Source organism: Eutrigla gurnardus (genome assembly GCF_963514095.1).
Source record: "Eutrigla gurnardus genome assembly, chromosome: 13".
NCBI lineage: Eukaryota > Metazoa > Chordata > Actinopteri > Perciformes > Triglidae > Eutrigla > Eutrigla gurnardus.
In genome coordinates this window covers 8,206,837-8,223,021 of record NC_139936.1, presented here as the reverse complement: position 1 = coordinate 8,223,021, position 16,185 = coordinate 8,206,837, and the positions used below count along the sequence as shown (strand labels likewise).

Sequence of the window (16,185 nt, the reverse complement as noted above, 5' to 3'; positions counted from 1 at the left end):
ACTAACGTTAATAACATTTGGGTTTTTTCTGTCCATTTCAGACGGCAGTGCCATTTTCAAAGGGTGTTTCCACAGACCAGACAATGTAACTCTGGCACTTCCCTTCAGCGCAGTCATCCAAAACATGTCTGTGGACAAATGTGTGGACATGTGCACAGAGAAGGTGAGGGGTGGTGGATTCATGCATCGTACATTTGTACATGTAATCGTGTCTTTGGCGTCTTAACAGCAGCCGTATTTTCAGGAGAAAACGCTGGCGGTCCTGGCCGGAGATCGATGTCACTGCGGCTTCCCGACTTCTCTCTTCTCCCTTCATGAGCCGGAGGACGAGGGCATGTGTCTCCACCGCTGCCTCGCCGAGGAGTTCGAGAGCTGCGGGAACGACGAGTACTTTGTGGTGTACCAAACGCAGGTTCAAGGTAACGTCCGTTGGCTCGTGGGAGAATATGTGTGCGATGAGAATGAGAGGCATGTCCGGAAAAGTGTCACACCCTGCATGCAGGAAATGCATGCATGAACCTCATCAGTACGGTGCATCAAGTGAGAAAATGCTGAGTTCTTTGAATACCCGACTCCTCCCAGTTTATTTTTATGTGCTAGAGCTGGTATACAATATCATCTATGTTTCATAGAAATGTTTTGAACATACATTATTTTTGTATATTTGATTTCTTTGTGTTTTTGAATAATTTGAAATAATGTAATTCCCAATAAAATACATCACATATACATCATATATATACTGTAAGTGCTATCTGAAGGTTTATTTAGTTCACCTATTAAATATTCTGTCCCAGATGTACCTTTATCTCAACCAAATTTCAGGCATCTTTATAAAACCATATCTTTAAAAAATAGATGAACACTTTGTTTTTATTATTCCCAAATATAGTTTGAACCTTCAAATTCTCAGTCTGTGCTCAGCAAATGGGTTTTTGTGGACGGTGTTTTCTCAGCACACCAGGCAGCTGTAGCTTGGATCAGCAAAAACACACAGTAAACAAAAACTGAGGTTCAATGCTGTGGAGGACAAAAAGCAGCATTGTAATGGACTTCTAGTCAATATTCTGGACAAGCTCTACTCTTCACCTATTACACTACTTCCATAATGTTCCCAGTGATGTCAGTAAGTGGGCATTGTTAGGCAATTTCTGATGAAGAGGAAACAGTCAAACTAACCCACGCACAACAAAACAACACCAGAATGAGTCTATATCCCTTTATTTAGACCTTTTTTGACCTTTTTTCCAATTATTTTAAATGTCTTCTTAACCACAAACTTCTAATGTTTCAACAGATCTTCTTTGTCTTTAGCCCCTCTTATTACAAAATGACTCACTAAACAGGAAGTGACTCACTTTCAGTATCCATTTGAAGCTCGATTGTGTTGAGCAACTTAAATATTTTGCAGCCATAATTTGCGGTTTTTCACCCCACATTTCTAGGCCCATGCCTCATGCCCATGTTTAACATAGGAGTTTTCACTAATTCATTATACATCAAATACATACTATAGCCATGTGTCTTTGTGTTTTTTGTCAGATAACCGCTGTATGGACCGGCACTTCCTTCCCACCCGTGCTAAGCAGCTGGTGGCCCTTGCCAGTTTCCCCGGAGCCGGAAACACCTGGGCTCGCCACCTCATAGAACTCGCCACTGGCTTCTACACCGGCAGCTATTACTTTGATGGCTCTCTTTACAATAAAGGTAGGCATCCATTTATCCGACATATTCACCAACATATTCATTCATGAACACATCTCTGTGGATTAAATATATCCCCTCTGGGATTGTCATTGTTTCGCAGGATTTAAAGGGGAGCGGGACCACTGGCGGAGTGGGAGGACGATCTGCATTAAGACACATGAGAGCGGCAAGAAAGAGATTGAATCCTTTGACTCCAGCGTCATCATGATCCGAAACCCCTACAAAGCCCTCATGGCTGAATTTAACAGAAAATATGGCGGTCACATTGGATTTGCTTCGCAGGCCCATTGGAAAGGAAAAGGTGAGCAGCTGTAGCGACTATTAGTTTCAAGACCAGCGAGACCAAATCATGACCAAGACCAGAGTATACCGAGACTGATTCAAGACCGAGACTTTGAGGGGTTGGGGACCAAGACCAAGGAAGGACAAGACCCAGATCTGACCTGTGCGAGTCCCAGACTGCATGGCACAAAACAATATACATTCCCATAAAAACACCCACAGAAAACAAATGAAGGATAGCCTTCTATTACTATGTGAATCATGATGTCTTAAAATATAAAATATAATTTCTAAAATAAATAAAAATATCAAAACGCATCCTGTATTCAGGGTCGTGGGGGGGCTGGAAGTTTCCAGGCTTTAAGCTAAGCTAATGGACTTTTGCTAAATGGCTTTTTGATTAATAATGTTAATATTTTAAATTAGAACTGTGCACGGTTACAAACTTAATTTGTCCCTTTTTGGCCATCTGGACATTTTGGCCCGTGTCACCCTACATTCTGCAACAATTAAATAAAATGGCAATTAGTCAAGTTAAATTCCTCTAGAGTCTACTTGAATATTAAAACTGGTTATTAAATAGGTCACTTTTCATGACATCATTACAAAATGAAAATGTCTATAAGATGATATGTATATTTCATGCATATTCTGCATTTCCCCCCCCTGCATTTTACTCGGCTCATTCCTCCACTTAAATGTGTCTTGGTAACCATGGCAACTGCTTTTGTCTGGTCGGCGTAGCGTCTCGCTGACTTTCAGCGAGGTTTAATCGATTTTCCAGAGGCTGGAGAGTTGCCGACCCAGCAGTTGTCTCTCTTTGTGGAAACATCAGCACATTTGGCCTGCCATTTCCGATAAATGTTTATTCCTTCTGATGGTGGGGGAAATGATGCAGTGACGTCAGTAAAGAGAAAAGCTTTTTGACAGCTGCCACTTCGAATACAGCGAGAGGATTCCAGTTTGAGAGTCAGCGTGACATTGTGTTCAGGGCGCCACATGTACAATTTGATGCACTCACCTCCGCGGGATGGGGGGGGGCTCGGATGAGGTTACAGACACTGATGCCTTCCAGTGTGGCCCCATAAGTCAACTCAGGGGCAAGTTACTTATTTTAGAGGGCAGTCTGTTATTTTTAAGTTATCTGGTGGATTTCGTTCAAGGCTTTCACATAAAACCCTTAAATTTTTGATGTTCATGGTGGAGCTGCAATTGTTTTCTTATTTTCTAGCTGCTTTTGAACAGACCTGCAGTTCCTCAGCGTTTCTATACGGCTGCTTTTTTTTATTTTTTTATGCAGCATATAATATTCTGTCCACTGTGCTTCCCTCTCTCTGGTTTCTGAGGCAGCGCTGCAAACTCAGCAGGCTTTAAACTTTTAACGACAACCTCACGAACAGTAACGACGCGCGCTAATGCAGCAACGCTGCTGCCAGCAGCCACTTTTATGGGCCAGTAGATTATCAATGAGTAAAAGTTGCAACCAAAGGATTTTCCTGCAGTCGCTCAGCAGCTTGACTCACGACCAAGAATGTCCACTTCACTGTCCAATTATTTCAGACATTACTTCATGTACCCCGTCACAAATTGGGCCAGATTCTCCAGATAAATGCCATCATGCCTGTCATGACTCTCACTTCCCCTTCATTCAGTCCCAAATTTAACTTTTTGTTTTTCACATCGTCATTTTTGTATTTTTCCAATCCTTTGTTTATGAGATTGGGGTCTGTACTATTGTTCTGTAATCAAGCTACTCTTCCTGCTCTGAACATGCATGAGACTGTGTGAGAGCCACTCTTTAATATTACTGGAATAAGGAGGAAGTCACTTGATAAATGTGTCTTCAGTTTTAGCACAAAACTTTTAAATTGTGATACTAAATTCTGTGTATGGTCCCTGATTTCTTCAGTATGACGAGCAGAGTTCTTATTTCCTCTATAATTACATTTGCACAATATAATGGATTTGTGTCGTGCGCCGACACCCTCACTTCCACGGTGATTTACTTTCTGCACTCTCGTTTGTCCTACAGAGTGGCCCGAATTTGTGAAGAACTATGCCCCTTGGTGGGCGTCCCACACCTTGGACTGGCTGAATTATGGGAAGATCGTCCACGTCGTCCACTTTGAGAATGTGAAGAGGGACCTGTTCTCCCAGCTGAAGGGGATGGTCCAGTTTCTGGGTCTGAAGGTTTCGGAGGATCGCCTTCTCTGCGTTGAGAGCCAGAAGGATGGAAACTTCAAGCGATCGGGGCTGCGAAAGCTTGAGTATGACCCGTATACTCCTGAAATGCGAGCGAACATCAATGAACTGATCAGAACAGTAGATGCTGCCTTGAGGAAAAGGAACATGCCTGGAGTTCCAGAAGAATATATGCCAAGATGATATACGTGATCCCCTTGTTTTCTTATTTTACCCTCCTTTAATTGGACAATGTCAACAGACATATTTTGTGGGATTACATGACTTAAATATTTTTTTTTCCAATTATTTTTCTGTGAAGCCATCTCTTTACCCTCCTATTTTAATTACTCTTCATGTTCATTCATTCTCTGTTGAACCTCGGCAGCTTCATGCATTAATAGTAGAGGCGGTTTTAACTGCGGAGGTTTGTTTTTTTCCTTTGGCTGAATGAAAAGCACTTCTTGTTCTATGCACATGTGCTGTGTAGGCATGTGCACATGCCTTAACATGAAGGTGGACAAACCGCTGTGACCACAGAGAGGCTCGTCTGACTGCGCTGGGTGATGTGTTGCCGGTAAAAAAACAAACATGTGACCCAACACCCTTCAGTGTGTTGTCTGAGCTTATTTTGTGCAAAAGAGAAATATGAAAAATCAAAACATTAAATTGTATGAATCTTCTGCTGCTATCACAGTTAAGAGAAAAATACTATTTTATACATGAAAACTTTAAAAATGTTTAGCCCTTTGTCAGGGGGAAGAATGCAATATGCAGGGTATAACTACCTGATGATGATACTGTGCGTTTTCAAGTTTTTTGTAAGTTATTAAACTTACTGTATCTTAGAGGAATCATGTTAATGATGAAGAGGTAAAGAACTCAGCTCCTCATATTCAAGAAGATGAATAATCGCTCTTGAAGGCACTGACTCAAGGAGAGAGGAGGATTTATCTCAACAGCATTTATTAATCTCTGCTGTGCAGTGCACATGTCGACTAATTTGGTTGTGACTATGTTTCATTAACACTGGACTCGATGCAAAAATCCAAAAAGCACTTGCCCCAAAGATCAAGGAGGGATTAGGCATTACACTCGTGTTAGAGATCGGACGGTACCTTTAGCAGTAGAGTTCCTTATAGAGTTATTTTATGATAGTTAATCATCATCAAACTGTTTTATTGCTTTGTTGTAAGAAGATCTATGAAATGGTTAAAGCTGGTTATAATTTTACTCTTCATACTAAAAAAATCTGCTCAGATTCTATAAACAGCACGTCTTATAACAGTACTCAATGTGCTATGCCATATGCTTAAAAATAAACAAATCCATTAATAAATAGACACATGAATATATAAATTAATAAAAACGCTGGCGACTGAGAGCTAGAAAACATTAACCGACTTCCATTTTGAGAATGACAAATATATTTTTATAGTGTGCACTGACACATCGATAATATTTGTATCGCAACAAGCAAAACGGGAGAAGTTCTTTCTATTTTTAACACATGCTTTAAACTTTATTGGCTCTCGCTTTCATTGACGTGGCGGCACTTGATGAACATCAGGTGTCACATATGAATGTATTTTCTATGGAATGAATGTAATGTGATAAAAGACCCAATAAATTAGTACATGAAATGATGTGCTATGGTCGACTGTAATTTCTTAAAGATAACCAGGAAGAACGTGATTGTGTGTTTTTGAAGATAAAAGAAAATGTATTATAAATGGATATCTCTACACTCTCTCCAGGCTCCTATGTTATCCGGTAATACTTAGTATACTTATCATACTTAATATACCCTTACATATGTTAATATATTAGTCTACACGCAGTGGTTTTACGGTCCTGTGTGCACATCTGGGATCTCCTGTATAACATACAGTTAGGCAACCTGGAGATCTACCATTTCAGTACAGCAAGTTGAGCATGCAGAGATTTTATGATTAGCACTAAACACATAGTATGGCTGAGATTCAAGGGAATGTTGTTTGCTCTGCAAACAAAAATACTGTACTAATGTTAGCAGAAAGTTGCTCATTTACACATCCAGCAGATATGGAGCAACGTTATCATTTATTTGGGGTTGCGTTTCTGACCACCTCACAAACCCAAGTCAACTCTACTCTAGTTGACTAACACAATCCAAAAAACAACTCTGCCCACGTTTTATTGCAATTCATTTCCAGTGTAACTTCTGCAGTCTGGGTGTTCCCCTTGCTTTCCACTTTAAAAAAAAAAATATTAACTAGCCACTCTCGTTATTGCCTTTTTTTCATTACGGATAGGAAGTGAGATTGCTAGCACTCAAAGTTTCACCTTCAGGGAAAGAACATTTCTGACCTTGTTGATGTTGCACCACTTGGCTTTTTTGGTCAAACCCAAGATAAGATTTATTTTCAGTCTTCATTGTTTCACAAGTGTTGGGAAAGAGGCTGCACTACTGACTGCTGCTGAGCAATGGTGATCAGGGTGAAATCTGCGTTTATTACTGCAAGGGAGGTATCAATTCAATAAATTATAAGTCAATAAATTAAGTCTTTTAATTTATATTCAAGCTCTCAGTGGGGTTTTTTATAAAAGCATCTGAGCATGATCATACTATCATAACTGTGGATAAATTATGAATGAATGTATTTTGCCTCAATATTAAGAATACATCAAAGTTATTTTTGATAGTTACAACTTTATTTCAGAAAACAAACAGAACACATGTATTGCACAAATAAAATTCACTGTACAGCTCTAAAACATGAAATTACAAAATACAGGTCAGTTGAACATATCCTTTTTGTAGATGGTGATAACACCTGGGTGCGTGTTTTTTTTATGATTCATGAGAACTAACTTCACTGCATACATCTCCAACAGCAGCCCTATCTGTATTCGGGTCAGTCAAACAACATTCATAAATGCGGCAAGACAAAAATAGTTGCATTCTGTGGTGTCAGTGAACAACACCTCAGGATATCCTCTTTGGACAGTTTCACAAGTATGAGAAAGAAACACCAATACTTCATGATGTTTGTTTCCAATTGTGTGGTCGGGTTCATATCATGTTAGTTCAGATGAAAACCAAGTCTACAAAATCTATGGGCAGATATATGATTATTTCTTCTCCTTCTAATTTGGATGTTTCACTCATCAAACTGAACCCATCACAAACCCATGTTTTTATCAATGCAGCAATACATTTATCAACATATATTATCAAAAAGTATACTCATATTTTACAATCCTTGCATTTTACAACTAAAATTCCTCTAACGTGCTGCAGTTAAAGGTTTCTGCAAAACTTTCTACAAATCCTGCACTGAAAACAATCCTTCTGCTGAATGAGATTGATGTCAGCCACCCTGCAGTACACAACGAGCAAAGTACATGTTTAGACATTGGCTCAAGCTCACAGATTTTCCGACTACATTATTGTGAGCCTGAGTTGGCATCATCTTTCTGCATGCTGCCAACAGTAGAAAAGAGCAACAGCGCTCGTTAGCACTGTGAAGCTATACATATTTCAGATTGTGTGTTAATTACTTGCATATTTGAAAACAGTATTTTTGCTGTCACATGAGCGCCCCGAGTGAAATGGTTTTGGCCTAAATGTGCGTAGAGGCTCTGCCATCCATGGAGCTGGACCTGGACATGTATCGGATGGAGGTGCGGCCTTCCTCTCCCATCGCATTCTCCATCTTCGAGAGCACGGAGCTCTTGAACTTTCGCTTGAAGTCGTTGCCCATGAAAACGTACAACACTGGGTTGAGGAAGCTGTTCGCTGCCGCCATCGAGGTGCCCACTTTGAGTCCGGCAATCAAAACGCTCTGGTCGAAGAACTCGTGTTTGAGCTCGAGTAGGACGAATATGTGGTAGGGCAGCCAGCAGACGAAGAAAGCGGCGACGAGCGCAGACATGACTCGGAAGGGTTTGGTGGAATTAGAAATCCTGCTGGTTCGAAGTCTGAGGACGATGAGAGTGTAGCAGATGATGATGACAATGAACGGGACGATAAACCCGGCTAAGAAGCGGCTCACTGCGACCGCCATGTGACTGTGTCGGTATGATGTATAATTGTTGTAGCAAATGGTCCTACCCATGTGATTGCCAACCTCCCGAGAGATAGCAGAGGGGAAACTCAGTGCAATGGCGATGAGCCAGGACATGACGACAACAACGGCCGCCTTGTTAACAGTACGATGGTTCTGAGCCCAAACTGGAACCATGACCGACAGGCAGCGGTCGACGCTGATGACGACCAGGAGGAAGATGCTGCTGAACATGTTGAGGAACATTACAGAGGAGGTGAATTTGCACATGAAGCGGCCAAATATCCATTCCTCCATTGCCATGTTAGTGATGCTGAACGGGAGAAAGGCGCAGAAGACGAAGTCAGAGATCGCAAGGCTCAGGTACCAGGTGGTGTTGACCGTCTTCTTCATCTTGAAGCCAGAAATCCAGATGACCAGGGCGTTTCCACAGAAGCCCAGAAGAAAAATGACAGCACTGACCACAAGCAAAGACACGCACAGACCTTCCTTTAAACACGTCGATTGGTGCTGAAAAACGTGCTCCTCGTGTGGAGTGTAATTGCTTTCATCACTGTAGTTGTAGTCTAGGTGATATTCATAATCATCTGTAAAATCCATTTTGTTGACTTAAAGATTTCTGTGAGGCGGAAAAAAAAGGAAAACATTTAAAATGACCAGCATTTTATCACATTTAACATCATTTCCAACAAAGCTTACACAAATGTGAATTAACTCCTTCATGACAACAACAAAAACAACAACATACCTTTAGCACAGACTTTCCACTGCTGTTGTCTTGATGGTGTCCAGAGCTTAGTGTCAACGGGGCTGTGCAGTTTCCTTTAGACTCAGAAACGTGACGCAGCCCACTTGCTTAGCAATCAGCTGACTTGGGGTTTCTCAATGCTTGCATCCTCACAATACTTTCAGTACTGCATTTTTAGGTTTTAAAAGGTTTCTCACAAATTGTATAACATGTGTTTGTGGCTGAGAAAGAAGCTATTTAAAAACCAGCCCAAGCCTTATATTAAATAAATCATATAAAAGTCCATATTCAACTATAATACATAGAAATGATTGTGTTATTACAAGTATTCAGTAATTTCCTGTACCGTTGCTGGTTACAATTAAATTCTATGAATACTTAGCATTGAATGCTTCTTCCCCTGGTTAAACGAGAAGCATCTTCATGAACAAACATACATACTAAACTTCCCTCTGTTTAGTGGTATGGCTCTGACATTTCCCTTTTTTAGACCAGATACATGTCATTAGCCAGATGTAGCTGAAGGCACATAACGGCCACAGTAGACATTAAACCATAAAGCATTCTCAGGAAATGAACAGAGTGATTTCAATGTGATATTTCTGCCCCGGCTTTTGGTGCAGATGTTTCTAATAACGCAACACAAAAAGCAACAGCTGTTCTAAGTACAGGCCACAGAACATCTCCGAAAAGAGAAGAACCGCAGCTACTCAATTTGAAAGCTGCTATAAAGAGTGAGGAGGATGGCAAGCGAAAACATCGACTGTTGTGCTGCAGTTTATTTGCAGTTTGTTGAAATTAGTAGGATAATAACTCATATAAGCACCTTGGTTTCATTCTCGACAGAGACACATTGTCAACATTTCTTCTGTGTCATCGAGCTCTCTTGATTATTGTAATGAACATGCAAATTTCACATGTTCTACGAACGCACGCATGTAAATCCTGAGCCACAGCTCTGGTGAATGAGGAACTATTTAATTGCACCCAGCATGCCCACCTGACCTATTTAAATGCATTTCAGCAAAATCACTTTCACTGCAGAGGACCCACAGACCTGCTGGTGCCCTGCAGATTAGATTTCCTGATGAAGGCTGAGGTTATAAATAATCAAACACACACAATAAACCACGTGCAGTCTCTCTCTGGGAAATGCACTGCAAGCATTAGAGGAAATGTATTTCATGCTTTACATTACCGAGGATGCTTCACACTTTGATAAAGCACTAAAAGGGTATTTTACTTCCTAATTCTAATGAAATGAAGTTAATAGGTAATTTAGACACAATCATGTGATAAAGGAACATACCAGTCTTCTACTTCTCACTTCTCTCCATTAGTATATATTTAGGAAGTGTATTAATACGCAGGTAAACGTGAAGTTAATTCCCAATTAAATGGCACAGAACAATCGTGCCGTCCCGAGAGCGAAACTCGCCTTTCCAAACTAGAGGAGGAGCCTGCTGATCGCTGAATCAGTCAGTCAGTCAGTCAATGGCAGTATAAAAGAGTACGGCTGTCCATTTGACTTATCCATTAGTTGATTTAATCAACAGATCTGTAAAACTAAAATGTCTCTATAAAAAAATATCACCTTAAACCTGGTGCTTGAGAGATATGCTTGTAAGTTTAGCACCCTCGCGCTCGCCCACAAGCACAAATGGCCAATCTCATTACACTCTAATAAGATACACGTGTTAAAATGCAGTTATGGGACTTTACATTAAATCACTGCACTATATGCGTCTCATGTTTAGTGAAGTACATGGATGTTTTAGGGTTTTTAGCTGATGAGGCTTTCATTGAGCAAACGCTGCATTACTCATCGTCACTTTGACAGGAAGTGCGTACATATGGTTGATGTGGGAACGATTGGATTCTCAACAATAAGCCACAACTGGAAATGTCGTCCATGAAATGTGTCAATAGTCTTGTCAATACAGAACCCTGGTTCCACTTGGTTCTGCCTGCTTGTGTGTGATGTTTGTTTTTTTTAAACCGAATATGAACTCATTCTTTACGGATATTGAAGGTCATGAATATTTTCAGGAAATGAAAGCAACTTTTTTATATAAAAACTGACATCATGACTTGAAACCTGTGGTTTCCATGGTGTCCCTGTGGTCAGAATAACACTTCTACTAATCCAATTCCTCAGTTCCACAGTGATGAATGTAGACAGTTCACAGGCTGCATTACTCATCACCGGGCTGATTTAACGCTTTACATCACTTTCTCATTCCGGCCATGACAGCCACAGCATATACAAGAATAACAGCATGTATCCTCATTTATCCTTCCCTCTGTGAAACACCTCTGGATATAAATCATTCACTGTTTCTCAAGCTTTGAAACCCTGCAACAAGCCAATTAACACCACAACGTATTCCGGCCATCAGGACCAGTCTCCCCATCCTCCCCAGGAGTCTGATGGAGGACACAGTATCAGCTTTCCACTCCTGCCAGCCAGTGCGCCATTTAAATTGTATTTTAAAGTAACTCGAGTATTATCGCTACATTAGTGTCTCCTGCTTGAAACCCATTATATAGATTACAGTGTAGCAGCGATGCACCAGTCAACATTAATCTGCTTACCTAAAATCCACCTTCACAATGCAGATTAAAGTGGACCGAGTCTTTAGAGTCACTATATCAGAAATAGATAGTAATCGCGGTGAAATGATCTGTGGAACAAAGCCATCAACCTCGGGAAGCGATGCTGTAACTTCATATTCATACGTCTTAACTTATATGCCAGTTATGATTAAAAACACAGTATTTCTGCATAAGGCGAAGCCACAAGGTGCATATTTGAATGTAGACTGAAATAGACCTTTTCACTCAAGACATTTTGGCTCGTAGTAGTTAAGAGCGAAAATGTAGTAGTAGTTAAGAGTAGTCCTTTTCCCCGACTGATGATATCTGAATTTCCCTGACGTCATGAGCCCTTCACAATCGTTCTGTTACACCAAAAGTGGGGATAAACAAATACATATGCATTCATGTCTGACTGACTGACCCAGTTAGAGTCCGTCATCAGCACAGCTGCAAGGCAAATAGGCAAATCAATCACCAGATCACCACTGACTGCAGAGTTATTGATTTCCTCTGAATGCGACATGAGCAAAAAGCCACTCAAAAAGCATTGGCAATAGCAGGATTGCTGCCAGCATGGCTATAGGGATGCTATTTGAAAAATGTTAGCATGCTAACAGGCTAAACTATGATGGTGAACATTATACACTGTCACTGTGAGCATGTTATCCCGCTGCACAGCATCACAGAACTACTAGCACGGCCGTGTACTATTGTTGGATTAGCCTGGTTTCAAACCTGTTATTAATTTTAAGATTATTTGAAGTGAATTTAAAACACTAAACAGCTTTGCCCCATCTTATCATCATCATATCTACAAGAAAAGGGGACAAAAAGACCTGTGGAAAGACACCACGGCGGGCACAACAGGGCTACATACATTAAATAATAGACATTGACAGAAGAATAAACAGCAAAGAGGACAGAACAATAAAAACAATACAATCACCATAGCCAATGCAGTCACAAGCCCACATATTAAAGCAAAAAAAAAGAGCTGCATGAATAGTTATGGCCACACAAGCACGTACAAACCATCACAGCGGCCATTGTTGTACTCACCTATGCTAGCAGGTCTGAGGTCTGAAGTCCTCCACAGGGTCAAGATCTGGTTCATAGTCCACTAAAACGTTTTCAAACAGGTTTGAGCTGAATGAGGCTCTGCGGTCACATCCGGGGTTAAAGGTCACAATCAGCAGAAAGGCCTCGAAAGGTTAAAAAAAAAGTGAACGCAGAAGTCACCTGAGGCACTTTGCTATATTAGCATTTTAGTACGTTAGCCAAACACAGCGCGCACATGTGGGTGACGTTAAATCTGTGTTTTGTTTACGTCACCCACGGGACTGCCAACTCTCAGGAACTGACCGTTAACAATGTTCACACGTTGCCACGCGTCCATTTCTCACGTCATAAAAATGTAGATAACTGTTAACGTAGAAAAGAGAGCCGCCGTTGGCGAAAACGGAAGCCGCCCTTTGACGTTGGTTTTTAATGCGCGTCTATTCCCGCTGTTATGGTACCGGTCCTTGGAGCGGCCAAAAAGACTCAAGACAGCAATCATTTATTTTGTTTTAAACTGTATTTACATTTTATACCACCACATAAAACCATAATTGGTAAAAAAAAAAAAAAAAATGTTTCTGATTATAATAATAGTTTCAGAGAATATTTGGAATTCTGGAAGATTACAGGGAACAGCTTTATCCTCATACAAATGAATTCAATTAATAAAGAGACCCATTACTATGTCAAATGTCATGTGATTTTACTGTACAGTTTTAGAGCACCTTAAATGGAAAGTTGGAAAGTATCAAATAGCATTATAACATTCAATGTTTCCTCAATATTAAAAATATTTAATAGGTTTGCTGTAAATAACAATGACGTCCACTTCTGAAAGACTCTATGATCATGTCAAATTTTAAGGGATTTGTTTTTGTTTTGTTTCAGAAGCAAAAATCACCTCAAAATACATTGCAACAAATAAAAAATATTTCCTTTCAGTGGTTTGCTGAAATTCACAATGTAATCCGAATTACCCTGACTCCTTAATGTATTACATAGAAGAATAACTTAACCAATACTTGACTCTTTGTGCCCAGTAAAAGTTCTAAAGTACATACAGTAGATTATTTTGTATTTTCTTAGTTGTTACAAGTGATGTGGTGAATGGAACATGAAGGAGGCCATGATATACTTTCAGAAAACTGAGCTGAGATGAAAAGAGGCTCCAGTCATGAATGTTTATTTGTCTTGTGATTTCATACAGAGAGGGGGCATACGAGAGCGAGAAGAGGACACACACAAATGCATTGACATATGTGAATATATACACACATACACACACATAGACACAGGAGGATTAGAGCTGACTGTTTGCACAGATGGACCAACATGACTCCATGTTAAGTCTTTACATTAACAGGGTTTAATCCATCCAGACCACAGTGGGAGGAGAAGAATTCATCTCGAGATACTTCTATCCCTAATATTATTACAATAATATGTCAACAAGGGTTAGGGTTCCCACAAAAAGATGGGAAAAAAGCAGACATCAGAGATCTTCTTCAAGTTTGGACTCCATTTCTCATTTCACTTCTTTCTTGTTCAGTGACTGAATTACATTGTTGTATCTCTTTTCTTTTTTCGTCTGTGATGATGGAAAAAAATATATATATCAAGAGGTTTTATGTTTTCTTTCATTTTTCCAAGTCTTGGCATCTGTTTGGAATCTGCCCAGATATATATTTGTGCAATAATACCTTATTGAGCCCACATATTCTATATTAAAGATGATTTAGATGGTAGAATTTGAACTAATGGGATAGAGCATAGATGTCTTAAATTTTACAGTTATGATAATCCAATATGTCTCTGGATCTGTGGTTTTATGTGATCATCTGTGCCGCCTTTAACCATCTAAATCCTGTTAGAGTGATCAGAACAGATCCTTTGGCACAGAACAAGTCAATTTACATCTCTAATCCTCAAAGTGACACAGGCTCACGATCATGGGATTTCAGCTTGTAATCACAGCGTCACAACATTCGCTTGTGCCTCCAAATTGAATATCAGTTAGATGATAAATTAAATGTGACATGACCACAAACAAACATGAAAACAACTACAAAGAGATGCAAAACAGAGACACAAGGAGACTCACACAATGACCAAGAGGAGACACCAAACAACAACCACATGCTCTGTGTGTCTTGCTCCTGTGGGAGAGGTGATGGGTCCCTTTGCATAGCTGTGCCCACCTTAGCTTGTCCCATAATCTGCCCATATTTGCAGGTGTAATGTTTACTTTGTCCATCATAATAATTTAGTGAATGGAACTTGATTGGTACGTCATTTATTTTGCAGGTATTTGGTTGTAAACCAAGCTACTGGAAGGAAAGCATATAAAGCACAGTGACAAAACGTTTAAGCCAGCAGGTATTTGATGCAGCCATTATGACTGACTGTTATAATATCATATGCATTTGTCTGACACGTTTGAGAAGCGATCCAGACTGGGGCTGTGAGAGCACTTCCACTCAGACTGTCATTTGTTCCCCCTGCCATAAAAATCACCAGCCTTCCTTTGCAAAGTCTCACAGGCAAGTTTCAGCACCGCTAGAGGGGAGCACACATAAGCAAACAGTGTCATCTGGTTGTATTGTGTTGTCTCTAATTAACGTTACAAGGAGCTATAATTGTATTTTGTATTCCCCTCTGCCCCCCCCCTGTACATTACCAAAGAAACCAAACAAAGTCACCAGCCAGTCATCTCTCGGTGGGTGAAGAAAATAATGAGCCACCCACAGTGGCTGAGTCATTGCTGATATGACTGCTGGTGCCAGAATTGGTGGGTTTGACAAAGCCGTCGGCTCGCAGACCCCCTTTCTCTGAAAGCTCAGGGATGGACTAGAAACGCCTGAGGGAGGTCTCTGCTAATGACTGCCCCTCAGTGGAGACCTCATTATTTCTGTCTCCTGTCTTTGCAACAGATCATTTACTCTACCGTCGGCGCCGCTGCAGCCCTGGAGCAGGTGACCAGCCTGAAGGACCCGGCCGAGCATGTGGGACGGGGCCCGAGGGACGGTGTCTAATCTTTAAGTAAATGCTACAGGTGACAAACAAGCAAACATGACACTGTTGAACACTATTTTTATTAATATAAATGTTATTAACTACTGTCATAGCTAGACACCAAGATGAAAAAACCTGCCTGTCCATTCTTCTGCCCCCCGAAACAAACATAAATCATCAGGTTTTTTTTACTCATTCAAGCTGCTTCTATGTGAGATGGCTCCCTTTAGGGCCTAGAGACAATGAGAAAGAGGACAGCTATAGAACATGGATTGAATAAATCATGGCCAGTCTCTTCAGGCTTTAGGCAAGAAGTCATGAGGAAAAACCATCCACTCCACCTTCTGCACAATCAGTCAGTAAAATTAATTATCCATGATCCTCCTGGTTTATGTATTGCTGCATTTTATGGACTTTATATAAAATGTATGTTCGGTCGGTCGACTCTGGTATATTAATGCGAGTTGCCGTGGAGCTGGTGGACATGGCAGACTGTAGGACAGCTTCTTCAGGAAATCCCAGATGGGAAAGATGAGTGGAAGCAGCAAG

The 16,185-nt window shown here is 40.5% G+C and overlaps 2 protein-coding genes and 1 long non-coding RNA gene across 3 annotated transcripts in view; 1 reads left to right on the top strand and 2 right to left on the bottom strand.

The window, feature by feature from the left end:
* Positions 1-4,760, top strand: part of wscd2 (WSC domain containing 2) — a 29,257-nt gene extending 24,497 nt beyond the window's left edge. The window contains exons 5-9 of the mRNA XM_084024798.1: positions 42-163; positions 245-419; positions 1,543-1,707; positions 1,808-2,008; positions 4,022-4,760. Coding sequence (XP_083880924.1) covers positions 42-163; positions 245-419; positions 1,543-1,707; positions 1,808-2,008; positions 4,022-4,374 — 1,016 coding nt within the window. The 3' untranslated portion in view covers positions 4,375-4,760. The remainder of the gene's footprint in view (positions 1-41; positions 164-244; positions 420-1,542; positions 1,708-1,807; positions 2,009-4,021) is intronic.
* Positions 4,761-6,848: 2,088 nt separating this feature from the next.
* cmklr1 (chemokine-like receptor 1) lies at positions 6,849-9,097 on the bottom strand. Its single transcript, XM_084024809.1, has 2 exons — positions 8,968-9,097; positions 6,849-8,838 (listed from the first exon to the last, which is right to left on the bottom strand). Exon 2 carries the CDS (start codon positions 8,817-8,819, stop codon positions 7,776-7,778), a length of 1,044 nt encoding a protein of 347 aa, XP_083880935.1. The 5' UTR covers positions 8,820-8,838; positions 8,968-9,097; the 3' UTR covers positions 6,849-7,775.
* Positions 9,098-9,930: 833 nt separating this feature from the next.
* Positions 9,931-16,185, bottom strand: part of LOC311023143 — a 70,257-nt gene continuing 64,002 nt past the window's right edge. Inside the window, exon 3 of the long non-coding RNA XR_014598185.1 lies at positions 9,931-9,940. This is a non-coding gene — a long non-coding RNA (uncharacterized lncRNA). The remainder of the gene's footprint in view (positions 9,941-16,185) is intronic.